This window comes from Copadichromis virginalis, linkage group LG10 (genome assembly GCF_057382275.1).
Source record: "Copadichromis virginalis isolate Kocher_CV1m ecotype Utaka linkage group LG10, C_Virginalis_male_GT1.1, whole genome shotgun sequence".
Lineage (NCBI taxonomy): Eukaryota > Metazoa > Chordata > Actinopteri > Cichliformes > Cichlidae > Copadichromis > Copadichromis virginalis.
Window position 1 is genome coordinate 12,986,509 of NC_140627.1, and position 21,731 is coordinate 13,008,239.

At 39.5% G+C, this 21,731-nt stretch overlaps 1 protein-coding gene and 1 long non-coding RNA gene across 3 annotated transcripts in view; both read left to right on the plus strand.

Annotated features, from left to right (window-relative positions):
• Nucleotides 1-4,829, plus strand: LOC146699950 (uncharacterized). Its single transcript, XR_014922495.1, has 2 exons — nt 1-4,458; nt 4,592-4,829. It is a non-coding gene; the product is annotated as an uncharacterized LOC146699950 (long non-coding RNA).
• A 2,964-nt stretch (nt 4,830-7,793) lies between these two features.
• LOC146699951 (cell adhesion molecule DSCAML1-like) overlaps nt 7,794-21,731 on the plus strand; it is a 54,067-nt gene continuing 40,129 nt past the window's right edge. For both annotated transcript variants that reach the window (XM_085469896.1, XM_085469897.1), the window contains exons 1-3: nt 7,794-8,016; nt 18,811-19,131; nt 21,511-21,657. In XM_085469896.1, the coding sequence (XP_085326022.1) occupies nt 7,794-8,016; nt 18,811-19,131; nt 21,511-21,657 (691 nt within the window). The remainder of the gene's footprint in view (nt 8,017-18,810; nt 19,132-21,510; nt 21,658-21,731) is intronic.

Sequence of the window (21,731 nt, forward strand, 5' to 3'; positions counted from 1 at the left end):
TCCAGTCGCACAGCACCGACAGAAGTTGCATGTTACAGAGTTGGAATACCAAATAAAGGGGTAACAACTAACACTTGACTTATTTAGGATATCCAGACAGTAACTGAGCCTGGTGAAATGTAACAAACAGGTAATATATTGAGGCTTGGTGGAACACGTCAGAAATCTCAAATGATCATTATCCCCATGTTGTCTTTCTGGGTGGGTCAATTAAGACGTCACTGCTCCAGCAACAGCAGTGAAGGTTTGAGCTTAAATGGACTCAACAACACAATACAACATGAAGAAAGAAGATACTTTACAAAAGACTATGTATTTCAGGAACTTGAAATTAGTTTAAGTGATTAATTTCCTATTATTTTACGGGCCCTGTAAAACAAGACGTTTGAGTAACTTCTTAAATGAATATTTGGGAATTCAATTCACAACTACAGTCTTAATCTGATACATTGTTACCAACCTGTGAAAAAATAGTAATATATCTGTCGGCATAATTTGTTGTTGTTTTGTGTTTATACTTTCACCATTACATATTATTTTATATACACAATTGATACCAAATGTAAATTTTGCTTTGTGTTATACGGCTATGTGAAAAAGAAAATACGCCCTCTTTCAGTTCTATGATTGTACATCAGGACATAACAACAACAACAACAATAATAATAGTAACAAATGTACTTAGTGTGTACACTAAGTACAAGATTCATTAGCTTGTACAATCATATTTAACAGCAATAAATTGAAGAGGTCAGTGTCTCTCATGTTGTTTTTAGAGGAATTCTTTAGTCCACTGAGATGTGCAGGCATTCAGGCACTGTATGTCTGCACACCTCTACACTCCTAAGTACTACCTCAGCATTTTTGTTTCTTTTTCAGCCATTCTGTACATTGCATTACCCAATTTAGACCACAGCTTTAGCTGTCAGACAAATGGCTTCACATTTAACATCAAACTGACTCTAGAATATTTTTGTAATAAGAGGAGTTTGTGGTTAACTCCGTAACTGTGAGGTATCCAGGTCCTGTGGCTGAAATCAGCCAAATCACCACACCGCTACCACCACGTTTTACAGTTGGTGTGAGGTGTTTTTTGCTGATGTGCTGTGTTTGTGTGGTATTGTGCATTATAGCCAAATGTCTCCACTTTGGCCTTGTTTGTCCAGAGGACATTGATCCAGAACTTCAGTGGTTTCTCAGATGCTATGTTATTTTTAGAGAGAAGGGACTGACATGTTGAGCCTTTTTTAAATTGTCGTGTCATTAACTTTAACATTCACATGCTAACTGAGACTGTGGAGCCAAAGATATAGCTCTTAAATTTTTTTCAGTTTCTCTGTACACTGCATGGTCTGACCTTGGGGTGAATTTTCTGGGATGTCCACCCCTGGAAAGACTGGCAACTGTCCTGAATTGTTTCCACATGAGAATGAGCTTACTCACAGGAAAGTTCAAATTGTTTGGAAATTATCTTATGGCCCTTCCCAGCTTGATGGCCAGCAACAGTTGTTTCTCTAAGATCATTACTAATGTATTTCTTCTTTGGGGTTTTTGGGTTAACAAACACCTGAATGCTCCTAACTGCAATATTAATTCCTAAAGATCTACTTATTTTTTTTTCATCACCTGAATTTACGTAATAAAATTCCTGTTAAGAACCAGATGGTTTGTTAACATGTCGTGTCATGGAAAACCTTAGAACTGAAAGAGGGTGTACTTTCTTTTTTCGCATGACTGTACGTACTGTTGGCAAGTGCTTCTTGAAAGGATACTACTGGGTTCCTCTCTATAATATTTTAAGACTTACCTTATCATGTAAAGGCCCCTGAGATACCTGGAGCTCTCTTAATAAAACAAAAATGAACTAAACTGAATAAAGGGAAAGCAACTGCAGGCTCTTATTTAACCACTCAGAAAAAACCTTCAGTATATTGTTTTATAAAGAAAAATGAAAAAACAATTGATGTGCACATTTTATGACATCGTAAAATGAGGATGTAATGTAATGTACACAAGCAATACTGTGTGGGTCCATTGCTGAAGCGATTATTAACTGCTACCACAACCAGAGTTGGAAAAAAAATATGTGACTGTTTTTCATCTGAAGTCAAAGAAACTTTCTTTGTTTAGGTGCTTGAAACAGGGAAAAAATGCAATATAATACAACTGGTCTGAACCATCCTTTAACTAACACCAAATTCACTTACAACAGTAAATATATCTGTATAACCTTTTACACAACATTCAGATTGTCTGGTTTATTCAAACAACTAACACAGAGACTGTATCGACAGAATGCGGCAGGATTCAGCCCAGTTCTTCATCCTCTTTGCTTGATATAAAACACAGGTGCCTGTTAGTGCTTCTATGCTTGTCTGTCACTTAGGACGGCTACATGTTGTAAAGCAGTTTTTAAAAAATCAAAAACAAAAAGTAACACAACAAGCTTCTTAAAATAAAGGATAGACAATCCCCTGAAACATCCTCCCCCTCCTAGAAAAATGAATGACCCCCAAATGCTGCTTTTAAGACAAATAATCAATGCATTTAAGCATGTGCAATATGGGCAAAGCCTTTAAAAGATGTTCCTTTGGAAATACATGTTCTGCTATACCAACACCGGTAGCATCAGCTCTGAGTTAGCTGTAAATCCCATTTTGTACCACGCTAACTTCATTGTGCTAACAGTGTCTGAGGTTAAGCACTACATATTCCCTCTGCTTAGTATGCGCCTGTTGAAATGGCTTTTCTAAGCACTGACAAACAATCATTTAGTTAGCGGTTTACTCTTTGCAATAAATAATTCTTACCCAGCGCACTGCTGAGAGAAAAACTGACTGGGTATCCATGCACGTGCACTCAGTAAACCACCCATAATAATGTGGGAATATAATTGGTTGGTCTGGATTTCGCAGGTTGAGTAGAGGGGCTGTATGGCAGGGATAATCTGTTCAAGCAGGAATAAATGATGCTCACTGACTGTGCCAGACAGGTAAAGGGTGACCAGATCCCAACAAACTAAATGTGGGACAAGCTCAGTGTATGTGTGGCACAAAGTGTGACATGTTAGCAATGCTGGGAGGCATTCAAATATTTAAATCCAACTTTCCAACTCTCTTGCTCAGTAAATGCAAGAAAAATAAAAGGAAGCTGAAGTTTGGGGCTAAAAATGCTATGCAGTACTATTTAAAGTGGGACATCTGTTCACCTGAGACAGGGATGAACCAGGAGAAGAATTAATCAGCACCAGACCCAATGAAATAGTCATATAATATTTCCGGGGAGTGGCATGTATGTGTGTCTGCCATCACCGTGGCGCTCCACATTTATAGGTAATCTTAGAGTAATCTATTCTCAATCCTAAATAACGTGACGGTTTGAAGGCTTTCTGAAACTCACCCTTATGTTAATAATTATGTGCCTCTGGTCTTTTAACAAAGGCTCAAAGCAATATAGCTATTACAATGCTATTCTAAAGATATAGATGTATGTTTCTGTGTATGTATTATCCATATGAGTGTTGGTTTTCCATTGTTCAGCTAAGTTAACCAAACAGATGGTTAAAGGCTGTTGTTGAACACTGATGATGATGGTTTTTTGATTGCAATTGATGGTAACAGATGAGTGTTACAGAAAAAAATATGCTTATTTGCTTGTCCTCCTGTGAGTAAAATGATAAAATTGGTATCACTCTTTCACAAAGCTACTACCACCAAGTCAGTTAGCTGAACTTACCTGGCTTTTTCCAAATGTGACAGCACCTCAAAAGGTTTATCAATTCTGATGAACACATGTGAGTGTTTGTATCAAAGCACTCATCTAACTCTCAGCAAGAGAACAAGCAAACTGATTTCTCATTCTCAAAACCTTTGAAAAACATATTGCAAGTAAGCAAAGCGCTGGAAATATTATGGGCAATATTCATTTGATGTTCCAACTATGGTAACTATGTTTTGATTGCAAGAGTAAATCCACCTTAGAGTCAGATCTTAACTCCTAGGCTGTTGTTGTGACTTTGGAAACACGAAGGCAAAGTTGTGCAAGATCGTAAGTTAAAAAATATTTAATCGCAATAAATATATTTAATTGTAAAGGGTGGATTTTCTCTGAGTGTAAAAGATCCACTTCTGTCAGGTGTTGTTGGTTTTAAGGTTGTTGTTTTTTTCTTTTTCTTTTGTTTTATTATTGTGTCAATGAATTAATTAACTGAGGAAAATAAGCTTTAAGTGGATGTGCCCAAACAAGCTTTGGGTGAATGTAAGATGACAAGCGACTCTATGCAAATCACAACAGAACTGAATGTGAATTTGTTGTACTGTACCTTGACTTAACTGTGACAGCTCTGTATGCAATACAATAGCAGGGGATGTCGTGGATCAGGGAGTTTTAATGATGGCCCTCATATGGATAAGAAGCTGAAAGCTATACAATCCAATGGCACACGTTGTTGCTCTACATGTAAGTCGTATTAGACTTAGAGCTTATTTTGAGAGAAGTGCATGTTATGTTATATGGCAAAAGCCCAAAGAGTACACTTTAATGTAATGCATCTTTTTTAAAATTGCGTTTTTCTATTTCTTTTCCTTATAAGGATGTAGGGTGAATGGGGAACATCCAAAGGGGAGCACGGAGCTGACTGGAGCCCCTGTACTCGATCGGACCTCAGAAAACCTCAGAAAGTCATACTCAACCGCTGCTCTCAGTAGAAAAATACAGCTGTGATACTCTTGCTCGCCCTCAAATGATGTCCCCATTTCAACCTCTAATTCATGCATACCAACTCTTGATCTCTTTACTATAGAAAAATAAAGTTTTGGATATAAATCTGTCTCGTGCTGTTGGAAGTGATGCATCACTAAAATAGATCTTTGACCTCACTGCCTCCTATTGGGCAGAGGGAAGAAGAACAATGAAAACTCACCATTTCTTACCCTAAAAAAAAAAATCAAAGATTTGAAGATGCAGCAGTGGCGTATAAACACATGAACAGGGATGTGGATAAGAAATTCTCAGTGCATTGTGGGAAGTCCACCAACAGCCCAAACCTTTAGCAGCATAACTGAGGGATGGTCCAGGATCATCTGATGAAGTAGTAACTATACATTTCATCAAAGAGGACAGCTTTAAACCTAATCTTAAAAGCAGGGCGAGTCTGCCTGTTTCACAGGAGGGCTCTGCCTCTCATTCTACTATTAGAAACTCTAGGAACCACAGGTAAGCCAGCAGCCTGTGACCAAAGTGCTCCACTGGGATAATATGACAGCAAAAGACATGATTGGGCCTGATTATTTAAGACTTAGACGGATTTTAAATTCAGTTCTGGATTTAACAGAGAGCCAATGAAGAGAAGCCAAAATGGGAGAAATATGCTCCCATTTTCTAGTACCTGTCAGTACTCTCAATGCAGTGATCTGGATCAAGTGAAGGTTTATCAGGGGTCTTTTAGAAAAACCAAGGTAAAGCTATTCAGAGTAAGCATTTAGTTAAACACCGTGTTTCTGACATTTAAAGTGCCACCTATAATAACTTTAATAAGTGGAAGCAACAATATGTTTATATCCTTAAATTATCTTTTAATTTCTGCTTTAAGGGAACCTTTTTACATTCTGTGATTTTGATAGCTTTCTGGTCACAAAATGAGCTCATAGCCTGTGGAACACCATTAAATCTACATAATGGTTGCCTAAAACTGGATTAAGTTTTAAAAATTGTATCACATTGAATTATGGGAAGTGTAATATCTGGAGGTTTGTGGTTTAAAGGGTACAAACATTTTTTTAATTTTCTCTCCAGACATTTTAAAGTTAAAAGTCAGATGGCAGAAATTTTAAATAATAAGATGAACATACATGACCTGATCCCTCAGAGCACTCAGGCTTCAGATGGTTCTATTTTTTGGTAACAGCAGAATAACATTTTAATAGCTTTGTTGTATTCTCTGTATTCTATATTACTAATCCACACCTATTTATTGTGCACAACTATAGTGGTTTTTAAATCAAACGATCAGTGGTTTTGCCAAAACAATATGTACTGATTGTTTAGGAATAACAGCCATCCCTATACACACAGTTTGTACAAAGTCTCCTGCTTTCAGAGGCTCAAAAGTAACTTAGCTTACTTAGTAAGTTAGCTGAGGCTTGGTCCTTCTGTCAAATTATATAATTAAAAGTATGAACTTGATTCCAAGGAACTTTTAATACCAGATCCAAAGATGTGCATATGTAAGTGAAGGAGGCCGAGAAGTTGCCAAAATAGTAAATCACTGTGAGGAGATTTGCTCAAATGAGCCGTTTACATGTCTGATGTTAGTTCCACCAGCAGATGTCAGTAGTGACCTGCATGTGGAATTAAATGTTCAAACCTCGGGTCAGATCAGAGCACAGCAGCCTCTGCAGACTCAGGGAGGGGTGGAGAGGATACCGGCTGACAGACTTCTCTCCAAGTTAAAACAGGTTCGACATAGACTGTTTTAATGACCCCTTTAGTGTCAAACACGCATAGATGCACTTGTGCCACTTCTATCATAGGCTGTTTCCTGTTTTGGATGCTACTGCAACTTTTTTGAATGTGGAAACTGTTATTAACATTTAGGAGATGATTTATTATTATTATTATTATTATTATTATTATTATTATTATTATTATTATTATTATTATTATTATTATTATTATTATATAAAAACAATATTTGGTCGGGTAGTTTCATTACAAGCACTTTTAATCAACTGTTTGCCGCAACAACAAAAGAGCAATAAAAAAACCTCTTAATTCCAAAGACCTCCAAGTTGTAACTCGAAATTAAAGTATCGTCACATCACATCATCTGATTCACTTCATAGTGAAGGGCAAGTCTTAATGTTTACCTTAAAAACCCAGAATCAAAAACGAAAAAAAACCTTGATAATAGATTTTTTTTATTATTATTATTATTTTGTAATATGCAAAGTAAATTTGTCACTCAGTCACATTTTACACCGAATTTTGCTGAATTCGATTAATTTTCTATTGGGTTTTTTCATAAGTGTAGATCGTCGGTCTTTCTGTTGGCTTCTTGAATGCACACTGATGTGTAGCTCCAAGCAGAGGATCACTTTTCAGATTCACCGCCAGAATCCACAGTGACTTTAAATATTCCATGAACTGGGAGTGTCCTGCAACTTGCCTCTCTCCATTCATTTCTGTGAACAGTGGAACTTCACATCGCGACACGGAGCGGAGCGTAAGGGGCGAAGCAGCGATGTAGGAACTTAATCACAATCCGTGAGGGCTTCGCTCAAACCTTTTATCCTTCGTTTCATTTACCTGCGGCGCAGTCTAAAGTGTCATGCCCCACACCTTGCTACTACCTCCTCCTTTCTTTCAGTCTGCAGTGCATTTCTGTGCGCAAATGTCTACGCATATGCACGGCTCTGAAAGACAAAGAAAAAGAAATCAGTTGTGGCTTACTGACATCTGCAGCGTCTCGGCCCTGTGATTAAAGCCTAAACTGAAAGGAAAGCATAGTGATAGATTTCTACTCTCTAGGCGGCTTTTGTAGCTCCACATTGCGCAAAGAAAAGGCGATCACCAGGGGCGCACAGGTGGGTGCGCTCTCCAAAGGTGCCAACAGATCTGTGTGCGCAGCTCCACCGCTCAAACAGTGTGACAATTTGGACACAACTGGTCCATAAAACACACTGTTCGCCTAAAACTAACCATCGGCTTAGCTGCAATCCATCGTTCCGCTGTGTTTGATCAGTATAGGGAGGATGGATTTGTATGCACTGTAGTCTTGGGAGGAGAGGAGGGACATGGGCGGGGCTGAGGCGCCTCTCGTTTCCCCTCCATGCTTAGCGGGGCAGCAGGGCTGGAGAGACCTCCGGGGAGCACAGTCGCCAGTCCAGCACGGAGACCCGCCTGGCCAAAAAAACGCGCCTCACACTTGCCAGGATTGCCAAATATTCCTGAAATATATACCTGCTATTTATGGCATGTGGCTTGTAACTTTACTCCTGCTGTACTCTCTCCAAGAAGGTAAGAGAAAAAAAAGAAATGCTTGGGATATTTCACACCATTCATACTGAATGCTGGAGTTCTTCCTTCTTTCTATTTATATTTTTAAGTTGGATGAAATGTACTGAAGAGGATTACGATGCATGTGATGGTTTGGATGATTTGTGGCTTTTGCTTTTTGGTGCATCATCGAGTATTTTGTAATGAGTAATTTGTTGAAAAAACAAAAGATCATTTAAATTAAAAAAAATGCATAAAGCCTCCGCGTTGAGTAAGTAGAAAATGTGTGAAAGTAAAGGTGTGAAGTGCTTTTTTTTCACCTGGATGTGTAGTGGTTTTATGCAGCGGACCCTGATCTCGCAGATGGTGCTGATAGCACGGATTGTTTTCGCATTACCAACTCCAGTTATGAATATGTAAAATGGCTGAATAGGGAGAATGAGGTGCAAATATAGAGGGAGGGTTGAGACAGAAATGAAAACATGGAGCGGCCTGCAATTACATAAATTGATTGGCAATTTTCGAACACATTCCCCTCAAAATGTTGCCCTCTTGTAAAGTTTTTTTTTTTTTTTGAAAGGGGTTGGATGCGCGTGATTTTTGAAATCTTGACGCTTTCATTGTGTAGCATTTGCTAATTGCAGCTGTTTTAATGGGCTGTATTTGACTGCGGGCGCTCGCTTCCACAGAGATGCTCTCTCTTTTTTTTCTTTTTTTTTCAGGACGAGATTTTAAAGGGTATTAATTGATTTTCCTGTGTGATGACAAATTGTTCCCATTTTAAAATGGATGACAAATAAAAGGCCCATTCTCCTAGAATGGCCTTATTAGTTTAATAGGTCTCCACCCACATAAAGGCCATAATTAAGTGTATTCAGATTATGTTCCCCCTTATTTAATTTATTTGGTCCTTTTGAAAATTCCCCCTTTTTAATTCTGTCTGAAAATGTAAAAAGAAAAAAAAAAACCGGAGTTGCATTTGTTTAAATAGATTCTGGGTTTTTTTCCTTTCTTCTTCAGTATATGCAGCAAATCCCTGACCCTATTGCAAAGTTGATCTTCTGCTATTGCAGTGCATTATAATAATCCCGAACAAATCTGAGTCCAAAATACCAAAATTCAACACCATCTCTAGATGAGAGCATTTTATAGGCCTTTGTGTAGCCTATCTATTTAGAGACTTGTTTAAACATTGTTTTTCCTTATTAGCAGTGGCCCTGAGAAGCTGTAAATTTATTTAGCAGAAAGTCCGGGATACGGTGGATTGACAGGAAGAAGGAATATGGCCGTTCTCGGTGCAAACGATCTCAAGTAGGCCATTAGGTCCATTTGCCATTTTTAAGTTGTGATATTTTCTGTCTTTCTTTTTTTTTTTTAATTAACTAATTAATTTATTGAGGTTTTTTTTAGTTATCCAATAATATGACTTAGCTATATGCGCTACATGATTTTTATTCAGATTTAATTTTGATTATTCATACAAATAAATTATTCAGTTTGAAAGCTGTCACTTCATTGCCTCGCTGGCTTCTGTGGAATCGTATTAATATATGCGCAAATTTATTTCACCAAATGAGAAACTCCAGGGGCGTGGGTGCAGATTATAGACTTGCCCGGTCATGTTCCTCGCTAATAGCGCACCTGGACCCCGCGGTAGTGTTCGCGCGTGTGCCAGCGCGTGCGCCCCGGGTTCTTGTTTGTGTGTTTGTGTTGGCGGGCGCGTGGAGGAGGGCAAGTGACTGGGACGTCCCTCTTGGTTTGGTTGTTAGCTTGTGTTTTGAATTTTCCTGAAACTCGAAGTTATTTTACTTATTTGTTTTAAATATAAGGTTCTTTACGACACAATTTATACACGAATAATGTTTTTAAAGGGTACTAAATCATGTCGGAGGGTTTAGGAGACAAGCAGGACGTAGGGTAAGTAATAAATGTTCAAAGAAAAGCACATACATACATTACAATTAGCATTATTTGCAATTAAACGAGGATTTATTTATAGCGCTAACTGGTGGTTTTAAAGTGAAATTAGGTATTTTCATTTTGCTGCTAATGAATTATAGCCACAGACCGTATTCAGTGTAACTGTGGATTAATTAGCAGGTTATAAAATCAAGTTTCATGTGTAAGGCCTGCTGTAGGCCTGTTTTGAATTTTAATCTGAAATCTAATTAATTAAAATGGCAAATTTTATGTATAGCATGTGAATGATATATCCCAAATTTTAATTGGAGGTGTGTAAAGCGCTAAGGTGAACCTGCTCCCTGCGCTCTCCGTTGCTCATCCCCCTTGCCAATAGAAATGTGAAAAAAATCCCCCCTTTTCCCTTCCCAGCCCAATTCCCTGTGCTTCTTTGCAGGGCTACACAATTAAAGCTGCAATCTGAGCTTTATGCACCACTCAATGACAGAGATGTGTGGTCCACAGGGGTGCCAATCATCACTCAGGAAGGACCCAGGCCTCCATTTTATTTGCCCTTTTTTAACCAGATCAAGCCTGGCATCATTTAATTTCACATTTAAGAATGTAAAATTAAAACTTAAAGAGGTTAAAGGAAAAGTGAAGAGCTTTCCGAGTGACTTTGCCCTTTTGAAGAGTAAAAATACCCAAATTCTGACTTATTTATTTCAAACTGAAATGTTTCACAGCTGAAATATGAATATAGACATTTCTAGGAAAAATATATTTTAAAAAATGAAAATACAAGAGTTTAATGATAACTGATCAGACTTTATTTAGCAACACAAAGCCCACGTATCATTGACGATTTAACAAAGAAAACATTTCTGCAGAAATTCGTTGCCAAATGGTGGGGAAACTGCTGGTGTTCGGCAGCAAAAAAAAAGGGGGTTATTGCACTTCCCAGCTCACCAATAGGACGTCACAGCTCTGTCACTGTCATCCTGCTCTCCCATTCGCCCTGAAATCTATTATACATGCAAATGAGTTTATAAATAAGAAGTCATCAATGAAAATAAGAGAAAAAGGGTGCAAACAAATATCAATTACAGTAAGAAATTTGTTTATTTTTTAATTTTTTTGTTTCCAACAAGAACTCTGTGTAACAGCACCAAACACAGTGCCAAACAGATCCAGACCTCCTCCAAATTTTATTGGATGCCGGCGCTGCACATTTTTAGAAGGAGGGAGTGTTCAGCAAATCTCAAATCTCTGAAGCAAGTAGTTGTTTTTGTTGGATCTCCCTCTCTCTACCTCCATCTCTCTCACTCTCTCTCTCTCTCCGTCTCTCCCTCCCTCAATCGCTTCCTCTCGCAGTAACTCCCCTCCCTCTCTTCTCCCTCATCACTAGGCAGAATTAAAGGTTGGGGGAGGGGCAGTTTATGCAGACTGTGCTGGGACTTGTGATCCACAGATTTGATATTCACATTAAGAGAGAAACTGGCTGCTTTGATGTGAGGGGGAGCAGGTCCCAGGGGACTGCTGAAGTAGCACACTTTTTTTTTACTGACACAGCACACTCGGGGGTGGTTGGTGGTGGGGGTGGGTGCAGTGGGGAGCATATTGTTGGGGACAGGGTGTACAGAAAGACAGTGGGTGGGGAACAGCGATACCCCTTCGTTGATTAGATGTAACCTCAACAACCCCCCCCCCCCCTCCACACACACACACACGCACACTTCTCCACCCACCAGCCACCTACTTATGCCAGACCCTTGAGAATTATCCTTAAGCTTACACCTATCTTTATCCCCCCCCCATATCTCACCAATATTCAATTCACACCTCTTGTGCCAGTGTGTCTTCTTCTAGTGCATCCTGTGCCGCTTTGTTTCCACACACATTTGCACTCCCTTTGCCCCCTTATCAAAAGACAACTCACAACTTTCTGTCGCAAAAACAGGATGAGTGATGGAGAGGTGGCAGGCAAGGAGTGTAGTCGGTGTAGTAGCCACAGTCTGCTTGGAAGTGAACCTGTTTCCAAAATAGCAAGAACTGGAGGAGAGGACGGGAGAAGGGTTTTGACATATGCCATGGCAAATGTAAATCCTGCTTTTGACCTTTACTGCACGTGCCATACCAGTTAATGAAAGATGAAAATGCTGTGAAAATTATTGTAGCACTGGGGAAGGAATGGGAAGATGGAAATGGGTGAAAAAAGAGGGAGAGGAAGAGAAGCAACCTGTGGATGTAATATGTTGATGGTTGGTTGCAGGCACATCTGAATGGGACTTTAAGAGTTTCTTTTCCTCCTTCATTACAATATAGTTATGAACGTCAGGTGTGTGTGTGTGTGTGTGTGCGTGTGTGCTTGTGTGTGCATGCACTCCTGTGCATACTCCCATCCCGTCCTGGAGAGGCGTAGATCAGCTGCATTATGCATGATGAAACCTTGCATAGGTTATGACTTCTGCCTCCTCGACATACATATTCATGCGTGACTCTCTGGCAGGATGTATAAAATAGTGGCTGTGACTCTGACAGCCTAAGCTTTAGCTCCAGCGGTGCCTTCGGTGCTCCAACACCTTCCAGTGAGGGCTGCTTTGCTCTCTGGTGCTGTGTCTGAACGAGCTTGATGAAGCCTCCTGGGTGCAGTTGAACTACAGCAGCAACAACACTGAAACCCCACAGCTTTGGTCAATACTGCTATTAGGGTAATGTCTGTAGACATATTGCTAGACTTAAATTCTTATTATGGTTGGAAATCACAACTCATGATTTCATGATACAGCGCCCACAATAACAATGATATCACGATACAGTGATTTTGCAGAAAAATGGCTCCTAAAAAAGGCAAAAATCAGTTGCAAAGAAACAAATGTGACAAAGGGCAGGTCTAACTGTGAAGAAGAAACTCCTACTACAGATAATCCTCCATCCTGAAACACAGTATGACCAAGATTTACAATTTTATTATTTTCTTTTCAATATGATCACCGATGCCCATAAAGTCAGCGGGAAAGTGTTTACCGAGGTCAGAGCAAAGCAGATTTAGAAACTAAATATCATGAGAAATAAACAAAAGTTTTCTCCTGCATTTGTGCTGAATTTTAAGTTTATAACTCAACTTTTTGGGGGAGGGGATAAAAATAGGGGTGGGATGGCAATTTGGCAAACAGTTTCGCAGTTTGTGTGTCATGCTTGAGAACATGTTCTGACATGCCCCGTAGGAAGAAGATGTTTGGTGTTTGGGGGTTTATTTGGGCAAATAAACATTTGAAACCCTCACATTGGACCCTCAGAAAATATGCTTTTTTCTTTAATGGCACTTGGTGGAACTCTATATGAATATGTGATCAAATGAGGTTTTATTCAACTACCCTGTTTTTTTTTTGTCCTCTAATTTGGAGTAAGCACAATAGGCATTTCGAGGTGGGAATCACCAGACACCCCATGATGTGATATTATCTAAATACGATACTCAAAATGTGACATTAATGGGATTTTTAACATTTTGTGATATGATGAGTATTGCAATAGCATATATTGAGATTTTTAAAAATCTTTTTCAGCTCCAAATTATGTTCTCAAAGTTAAACTTTGTCAATATCCAATTTACAATCAAAACTGCTCCCAACAAACACCGATGTTTACATCAGCACTGTAACTTGCACTATTTTATCAACCGATTCACACTACAACCTGGGTTTGCCTCTTATCTGTATTTAATTTTATTTAATTTTAATTACTGTACAGTAGAGCAGGGCGATATGACCAAAAATATTTATCATGATATACATTTGAAAATTTGCGATAATGATATAACTGACGATATAATTGACACTAGACAAAATACTTTACAACTCCACAACTTTATTAGTGCAAAAAAAACCAACATCAATGTATTTTCACTTAAACAAGCAGCTGTTTTTTTTTATCTGCATTAAAGTTATATAAAAATTTAACAGTGCAAATGCAAATCCTTGCTGACAGTTTAACCAAAAGGCATTTCCAGTGGAAATTGGCCGACATATCCTCAGCATAACCATGTATAATATCCACAAAACTTAAGAAGAGGTTATACACACACAACACGGTAATATTATGTTGAAGCACAGTACGTATCACTCCGCGAGGCGCCTGCCTACGATAGCCGTAATGCTCCGACACTCCATCAAGCGCTGCGGCTTCGTAGCTTAGCAAAGTCGTACTAAAACATTTGACAGATTTTCGAGCGCCGTGTACATAAAATCGTTTCGAGGTCAGTAAACACAACCAGAATTCATACATAAGGCACACGGGATTATGAGGGGCACTGTCAATTTTCAGAAAAATCAAAGGATTGATTTTAAGTGTGCCGTATTTTCCAAACAACACGGTAATAACGACGGCCCGCTAGCATGCTCTACCAAAAATAGTGCTTTGTTGTGTATCTGACGGACGAAAGCCAAACCAGTTCCACACCACTGAAGTTGCAGCATTTTTACAAACCAATTCTGGTTCATCAGTTTCATTCAACAATCCGCTTTCGTCCTTCTCATTCTCCGTCACCGCCATGCTTTTTCCGCCATGTGCGTATGAAAACAAAGGCACTGCGCATGCGCGTTTTACGCATATTCTATCGCGATATTTCATTTTCTTATCGTTGCCCAACATTATACCGGTATTACCGTGAAAGGTATGATATGGCCCAGCCCTACTGTACAGTACTCTGTTTTTGGTAACTATTGACTTGATGTAAGTTTGTAAAAAATAGTATGTTTTCCTTTCTGTCCTGTTTGTTTGTATATGTGTTTTTCTTGCTGCTGTTACAACCAAATTTCCCCTTGTGGGACAATTAAAGGATTATTCTATTCTATTCTATTCTAATATCCGTTTCAAGCTATGGGTGATGTAAGTTGTGTCACTTCCGTTATTCATTATTGATTGATTGATTGATTGATTGATTGATTGATTAATGAACTTTAGTATAAATGTTGCAGTAAGACTGAGTCTGATATCAGTCTGTGATTGATTGTCAAGTTGACAATCATATTCAATCTATTTCTGATAATATAGCAATTAACTGATGGATCGTCAAAAAATCACATATCTGTTGCTGTCTACGAAGACAGAAATTGATATTTAAATGTTACAACTGTTTTTTTATGAATATAACCAGAGACTGATACCAAGTCAGCTTGCCAGACCAAGACAAGCTCTGGGCAATCACTTAGTCACCACAACTTAATTCTGGCATTTACACTGTAGATGTAAGGAGGTTGCTGTCCTGTCCTGTTTTTACTTGTCTGACTGAGCCGTTATGCTCCAGTGTTGGATAGTATTTTCATTTGTTTAAAAAAATATCAACATTTGCTGTCCCTGTATTAACATAATATCACCACACACAATATTAACACTATATAATTAGTTTGCACTGCACCAGTTTCAGTTAAGTTTGTCTTTATGAACATGTTGAATAGTTTAGTGTGGACTGTCTGCATTTGGCCAAGGTTAGTCTTCATCTTCTGCATCATAGCATTTGTCACCTGGGGATAACCATTACAAGCTATGCATAAACGCATGTGTTTACAGTGTTGTTGGCATTTTGATGCTTGCTACACAAGCCTTGTACACGGGCACAGGTCATAAGTAACATTTCATCTGTCAGTTTTAAATTGAGTGGAAACTCTGCCAGTCTGGCACAAACCAGTGCCAGTTCAGCTTTGGAGTGCACCTGGTGGAGAGGGATGATAATGCTGTCCCTCACACACTTAACAAAATAGCAGTTTCTGGTATGTCAGTGAGTAAAACATGTTTTTTTTAACCGAGCTGTAATGTGTGGCTGTGCTTAGTTTGGAATCTTTTCCATTTAAACATATTTGCTCACTTCAGCAGCTGTTCATATTTGGAAAAGTATGACAGACTATGGGATTTGGTTGTTTGCAGTTTCTAAATTTAGATTGTTCAGTGGGTCATTGTTGTTAGGGTAGACTGTTGCATTGTTTTTTGTTTTTTTTTTATATTCAGTCACAGCTTTCAAGTGCCAGCACCACCATGGCAACCCGCTTCCTCCACCCCCCAGTGTGACTGAGCACTGAGAGCTACTTTGGGATGTGTATGTGAATGTATTTATGTGTCTGCATGTCTGTTTATGTCAGCTGAGTGCACGTGCAGTTTGCCTGGCTTTGACCAGCTCGGGAGTGGAAGTACTCTGATCCCCTCGTATTCCACTTCCTGCTCCATCAGTCCCAGTGCTCCCAAGCCCCGCCTGGTGCCAACGCCCCCAGGCCATATAATCTACTGTATGAGAGGTTCTCCTGATGCCCAGCCCCCCAAGCTCAGGGTGACCCCCTCACTCTAGTACTTTAGTACTGTCCCCCCATTGGGAGATTATAGATATTGCAATCTTTAATATGGGCTTTATGCTCAGGGGCCATTACCAGTAATCTGCAGAGGGGAGGGAGTCTGACCTGGTTTTTGCAGCCCACCACTGGACTGCCAGACACATTTTCATATACCATCTGTAACATGCTGCCCAGATTTATCAATCCCTACATCAGGGACAGTGGCACTTCTTTAAAAGGAAGCTGGAATTATTGACTAACCCCACTAAATGGATAAGATAGCTGCATTATTCTTCGATCTGGTACATTGAGCTTAGTCCTACCATGATGATACTGTTGATGGTGTTGATTTTTTCTGCCAGACTTCACTTGTTAATGTTTGACCGTAAACATCACCCATAGCTTGAAGCCACCCTTCACTGACTACATGCCCAAAATCTCGAAAGGTTGGATGTTCCCAACTAAAGAAATGCATTGTATGATCACATGCAGATTTTTTCCACTCAAGATTTAATGTGATAAGTTTATATCATGTCTTTGATAATAAGATAAGTTTGATAAGTTGAAAATCACTGCAACAATATGAAAAAACTTAGAACCACTCTGGGTTTTATTAGGCTTATATGACGGTTGCATTATTATTATTATTAAAAAATGATGTCACAGTAAGACTTCTATTTAGTTGATACAAAACAATTACCATTATAATTAGATCATTAACGATGGCAAATAATGAAATATTTTGTGTATTAAAACATCTGAAGATTGTTGGCTGTGATCATTGTTGTTTGTTATAATCTTCCTATAAACTTTTATACAGTAAAGTGCATCTGATGTCAAAAACACACTCAGGTGATCAAGATTATAGTGTCGTTTTGTGTCGTTTTCCGGTTCTTAAAGCTGAAACAATGAGATGGCTAATGAACAGCCTAATAGGATGAACATTTTTTGTGATTAATCCAGCAAAAATTACGAAAAAAGGCAAAAATTCGGTTAAAAAAACCAACAAAAAAAAAACCAAACAAGCAAAAATGTCAAATATTCCCTCACCGACACCTCTAAGTATTTAATACCTGCCTTTCTTTTCATGGGTTTTGAGGACTGTTAAAAAAATGCGATTTGAAAGTTTTTTCCCATTGTAAGATCTTGTTGACCAAAGTGATCAATAAAATAGTGACAAAAGTAAATGAAATAACTTAGTTGAAAGTCCTGTGCTTATATCACCGGATATGAGGTTTACTGTTATAGCTCTGATTTTGTTTTATTTATTCACATCAGAAATTTTGTGCTAAATTACGTTAAAAAAAAAAGATATTTTCCAATCCATTTGGGCTCCAAGACGCTCAGCAGTTGTGTTTTTTTCCCCAAGCCAATTTTCTCGAAAGGCTTTGCAGATTGTCATCAGATCTGTTATGTAACTGCATCAGAAAACATTTTGGGCCTATTGATATGCAATGAATGAGTGCATTAGATATATGGAGGAGATTAAATTAGGAATAAATATGAAAGAAAAAAAGAGAAACCCATAAAAGTCAGTGATCTCACCTAAATAAATACATACATACATTTATTTGAATCAGTGAATGTGATTATAACAATGAGAAAGTTATTCATTTTGATCAGTTTTACTGATTAAATTCAGTCTTTAAAAGCAGTATTAGATATCAGGGCTATTCAGAGGAACATCTGTAGGATCTATTTGAAACTGAGTGCTAAGTTTAACCTGTTTTGATCGAAATTCTTGATACTTTAGTATCGTTTAGCACCTTTGGTGATGTTTTAAAGACTTCCTGTTCTGAGTATAGCTGTACAAGGGTGACCATTTGGTGGACAGTTTGTATTAGATGACATAATTTAGAATTAACATCCACATCTGTGCGGTGTCTCCCTTCCATTTTTTCTTCTAATCTTTCCTATACTGACCTCAAATTTGAGACGGGCCTGCCTCATTCCTTTTTTTCACTGTCCTCTCAGTGCTGGAGGTGTATGTGTTTAATCTGAGTGCCAATGAATACCATTCCTGTTTGTGTGTGTGTGTGTGTGTGTGTGTGTGTGTGTGTGTGTGTGTGTGTGTGTGTGTGTGTGTGTGTGTTAAATATGTAAGGAGATTACATAGACTTAAATCTCTGCGTCTGGCATAGAAATTCCAATCACATAACCTATCTACATGCTCCCTTCCTCTCTCCCTCTCTTTCTCTTGCTTTCTGTTTGTCTTTATGTGTTTGTACATGAACTGTATGGAGGTAACAGGCTCCTCCTCTCCCACCCCCAGATCCACCTAAACCATCACAGACTTTGGCCCAAATCCCTTGCTTTCTGCATCATGTGACTGATGTTTGCAGCTGGACATTTGACACACATTTGTTATGATTATTTTGCCACAGATTTGAAGGACATTCCCTGTCTGTCCAACATTTTCACTTTACTGTGGTGCTTAATGCTTTAAATCAGTGTTGCTGAAATCTGATAAGTTTATTTTGACACTATTGTGTGTTTTCAGCATGTGTACAGCGTGTAACAGGTGTTTGTTATTGACTCTTTACTTCCATCTCTGCCTGTTAAGTGATGATGTGTTGTATGTTTGCCCCTGCAGTACACAGTGAGGATGTGGGCTCTACCAGGCTGTACTTTGTGAATGCCTCCCTGCAGAGGGTAACGTACTCAAGCTCGGTGGGGGTGTCCCTGCCCTGTCCAGCAGGGGGCACCCCCAGTGCCATACTGCGCTGGTACCTGGCCACCGGCGACGACATCTACGACGTGCCCCACATCCGGCATGTGCACGCCAATGGCACGCTGCAACTGTACCCCTTTTCGCCCTCTGCCTACAACAGCTACATCCACGACAATGACTACTTCTGCACCGCGGAAAACCAGGCCGGCAAGATCCGCAGCCCCAACATTCGCATCAAAGCCGGTGAGTTGAATGGACAGCCAGGAAGGGAATAAACTCTAGGGTAAAGAAAAGTGGGGTTATGGAGCGGAAGGTCAAAGCGAGATACAGCAAGAAGAGACTGTTGCTGAAGCATAAACTAGAGCAGATGTGATTGGCAGCTGCAAAAAGCCCAACCCACACACAGAATCACCTGCCCTAAAATAGCCTGTCTCGACCTGAACACAGATTGACCTAGAACACAGTCTACAGAGAGAACATCTGCATCACGTACTACATCAGGCCTTGGCCTTTGCTCACACCTATTTGACTGAGCTGCTGATGAACCACTGCACTTTACACCAACATAACCCCTTCATCTATGGCCTGGCACCATCTGGTAGAAAGAAATTCAAAACACAACCCTTACAGTACTTAGAGTGAAGTAGCAGCTCTACTGTGAGATATAACCACATCCGGTAAGGAGGAAAACTGTGACAAAAGGCTATATGAGTTAACCGGCTCATCCTCGTTGGCAGTCCTTCCATTTATCAAAGGTCAGCACAACAGAAGAGGAGCTTGACAGCCACTTGAATTTTTCTTAAACAAGTACCTTTAAATGCTTTGCAGGGTATGAAAAGCAATTCACTGCATAAAAAATAAATGTGTGTACTTAAGTGTAGAGTACTAAACTTTAGGTTTATGCACTAAGTTTTATGCTCTGTTGTGTATTGTTGTGGGTTTCACTTATAGTAAAGGATACACACATAGTATACACCACTAGACTCTCTACAGTCTATTTTTGTGAATTTTGACCGGAAGCTGCCTCTGTTGCCATCATATTCCCATTTCTGTCCTCCTTCTCCTCCCTGCTCCCTCGTTCTTCAAACTGTCCTCTTGTGCCAGACTAAATTTAGCCACAGCACACTTCTTTAATTATCTCTCATTAACAAACCTAATTGGTGCTTTCCATTGATTAGCGCATGTGAGGCTTTAATAGGCGAGACCTCATCTAAAGTAAAATAGTACATCAGGGGTTTTGGGAAGCTCCAGCTCTACAACGAGAAGAGAAACACGAAGAGGAAAATTACCCGGTAAACAGATACGTCAACATCAGCAGATACATACACTTACACTACATCTATCGCCCTGCCCTCCCCCTTTCCCATCATTCATTCAGGCCAGTGAGTCCCTCCCCCTTCCCGCCTGCCATCAACATCTGTTTTCATATTCTGCCTCCCAACACCGACCTAAACTAATACTCATATTCATTCTAATACTAATACTAGTGCCAAGTTGAGGATTTGAGCCAGGACCCTGAGCTGTATGCCAGCCGCTTGCTGCCTTCATTCCCACATGACCCAAAAGCCAGGCCTCAGGAGCCGAGGGATTAGCATGAACCAAACATCCTGCAGCCAACGGCTTCAGTCAAGCCTTGGTGCACAGGTTATACAGTCAGACAGGATGTGGGTGTTTTGTTTGGGATTTTATGGCCACAGTTTTGCGCTTGCACTGCCACTGAGCAGCTATTGACAGGAGTCAAATTGAATTCAGTGCTACTGCCTCGTGGCTTACAGCAAAGTGTAAAGAAATTCACAACAGAAGGGTTTCATTATACTGTTTCAAAAGAACTCAACAGAACGGGTTTATTTTATTTATTTATTTAAAGAAGATGTAAATTTTGGCAAGTGTTTTCTTCTTGCGGCAGGAATGTATGCATGCTGTCATCATGTCTGTTACCAGGAAAGGGATTCCGAACCAGTTTCTTAGCAACCTTCAGATACGTGCTAGCTTTCATGTGATTTCGCTAATGAGCTCCTGCTCATTCAACAGAGTGTAAAATATTGCATGAACCTGAATAAGCCAAAGCACCATTAACCCTTCAGTGCAGCTCAGTCTGTTGTATACTTGGGAAGTTCTGAGCAAAAACATCAGTGTTTTATTATGATGTCATCCCCGAGCTAGAAAATGATTTCCATGATTATCCTGCCTAATGGTGGCTTGAGCCATTTGTGCCAAAAGCAGAGGCAGGATTAGAAGAGTTCAAACAATAGACAGGAGTAGTTCAGTAATTTCCAGTGAATACATGCGGAGTGCTGTGGTAATTGATGAAAGGGCGTTTTGCTCTGGAGTGTTAATGTGTTGTTTTTGATGATGTAAACACGGAGCTGATTGTTGTTTTTGCCTTGGCAAGAGGGGTAATAGGACCATGTTGATGGCGCTCACACTCTCTCGACGCATCTTCTAAATGGAACACTTCTGGGATATTTTATGTAGATAATCATCATCTTTCAAATTCATCTCTTTTAATGTTCATAAAAAAATAGGGAAGTCTTTATTCCTTGGTAGAAAACCCCATTTAAAAGATTGAATCCTTTCTACATGCAGTGTGTTGTATGTAATATTGTGTTTGTGTTTGTGTAGTTTTCAGGGAGCCCTACACCGTGCGGGTGGCGGACCAACGCTCAATGCGGGGCAACGTAGCTGTGTTCAAGTGCCTCATCCCCGCTGCTGTGCAGGAGTACGTCAGTGTTGTATCCTGGGAGAGAGACACTGTTTCCATTGTCCCAGGTAGGACATTAAGTGAGTGAATTTGGAGCGAGATGGTGAAGGCACATTGATTGTTGACTGTTGGATTCAGGGTT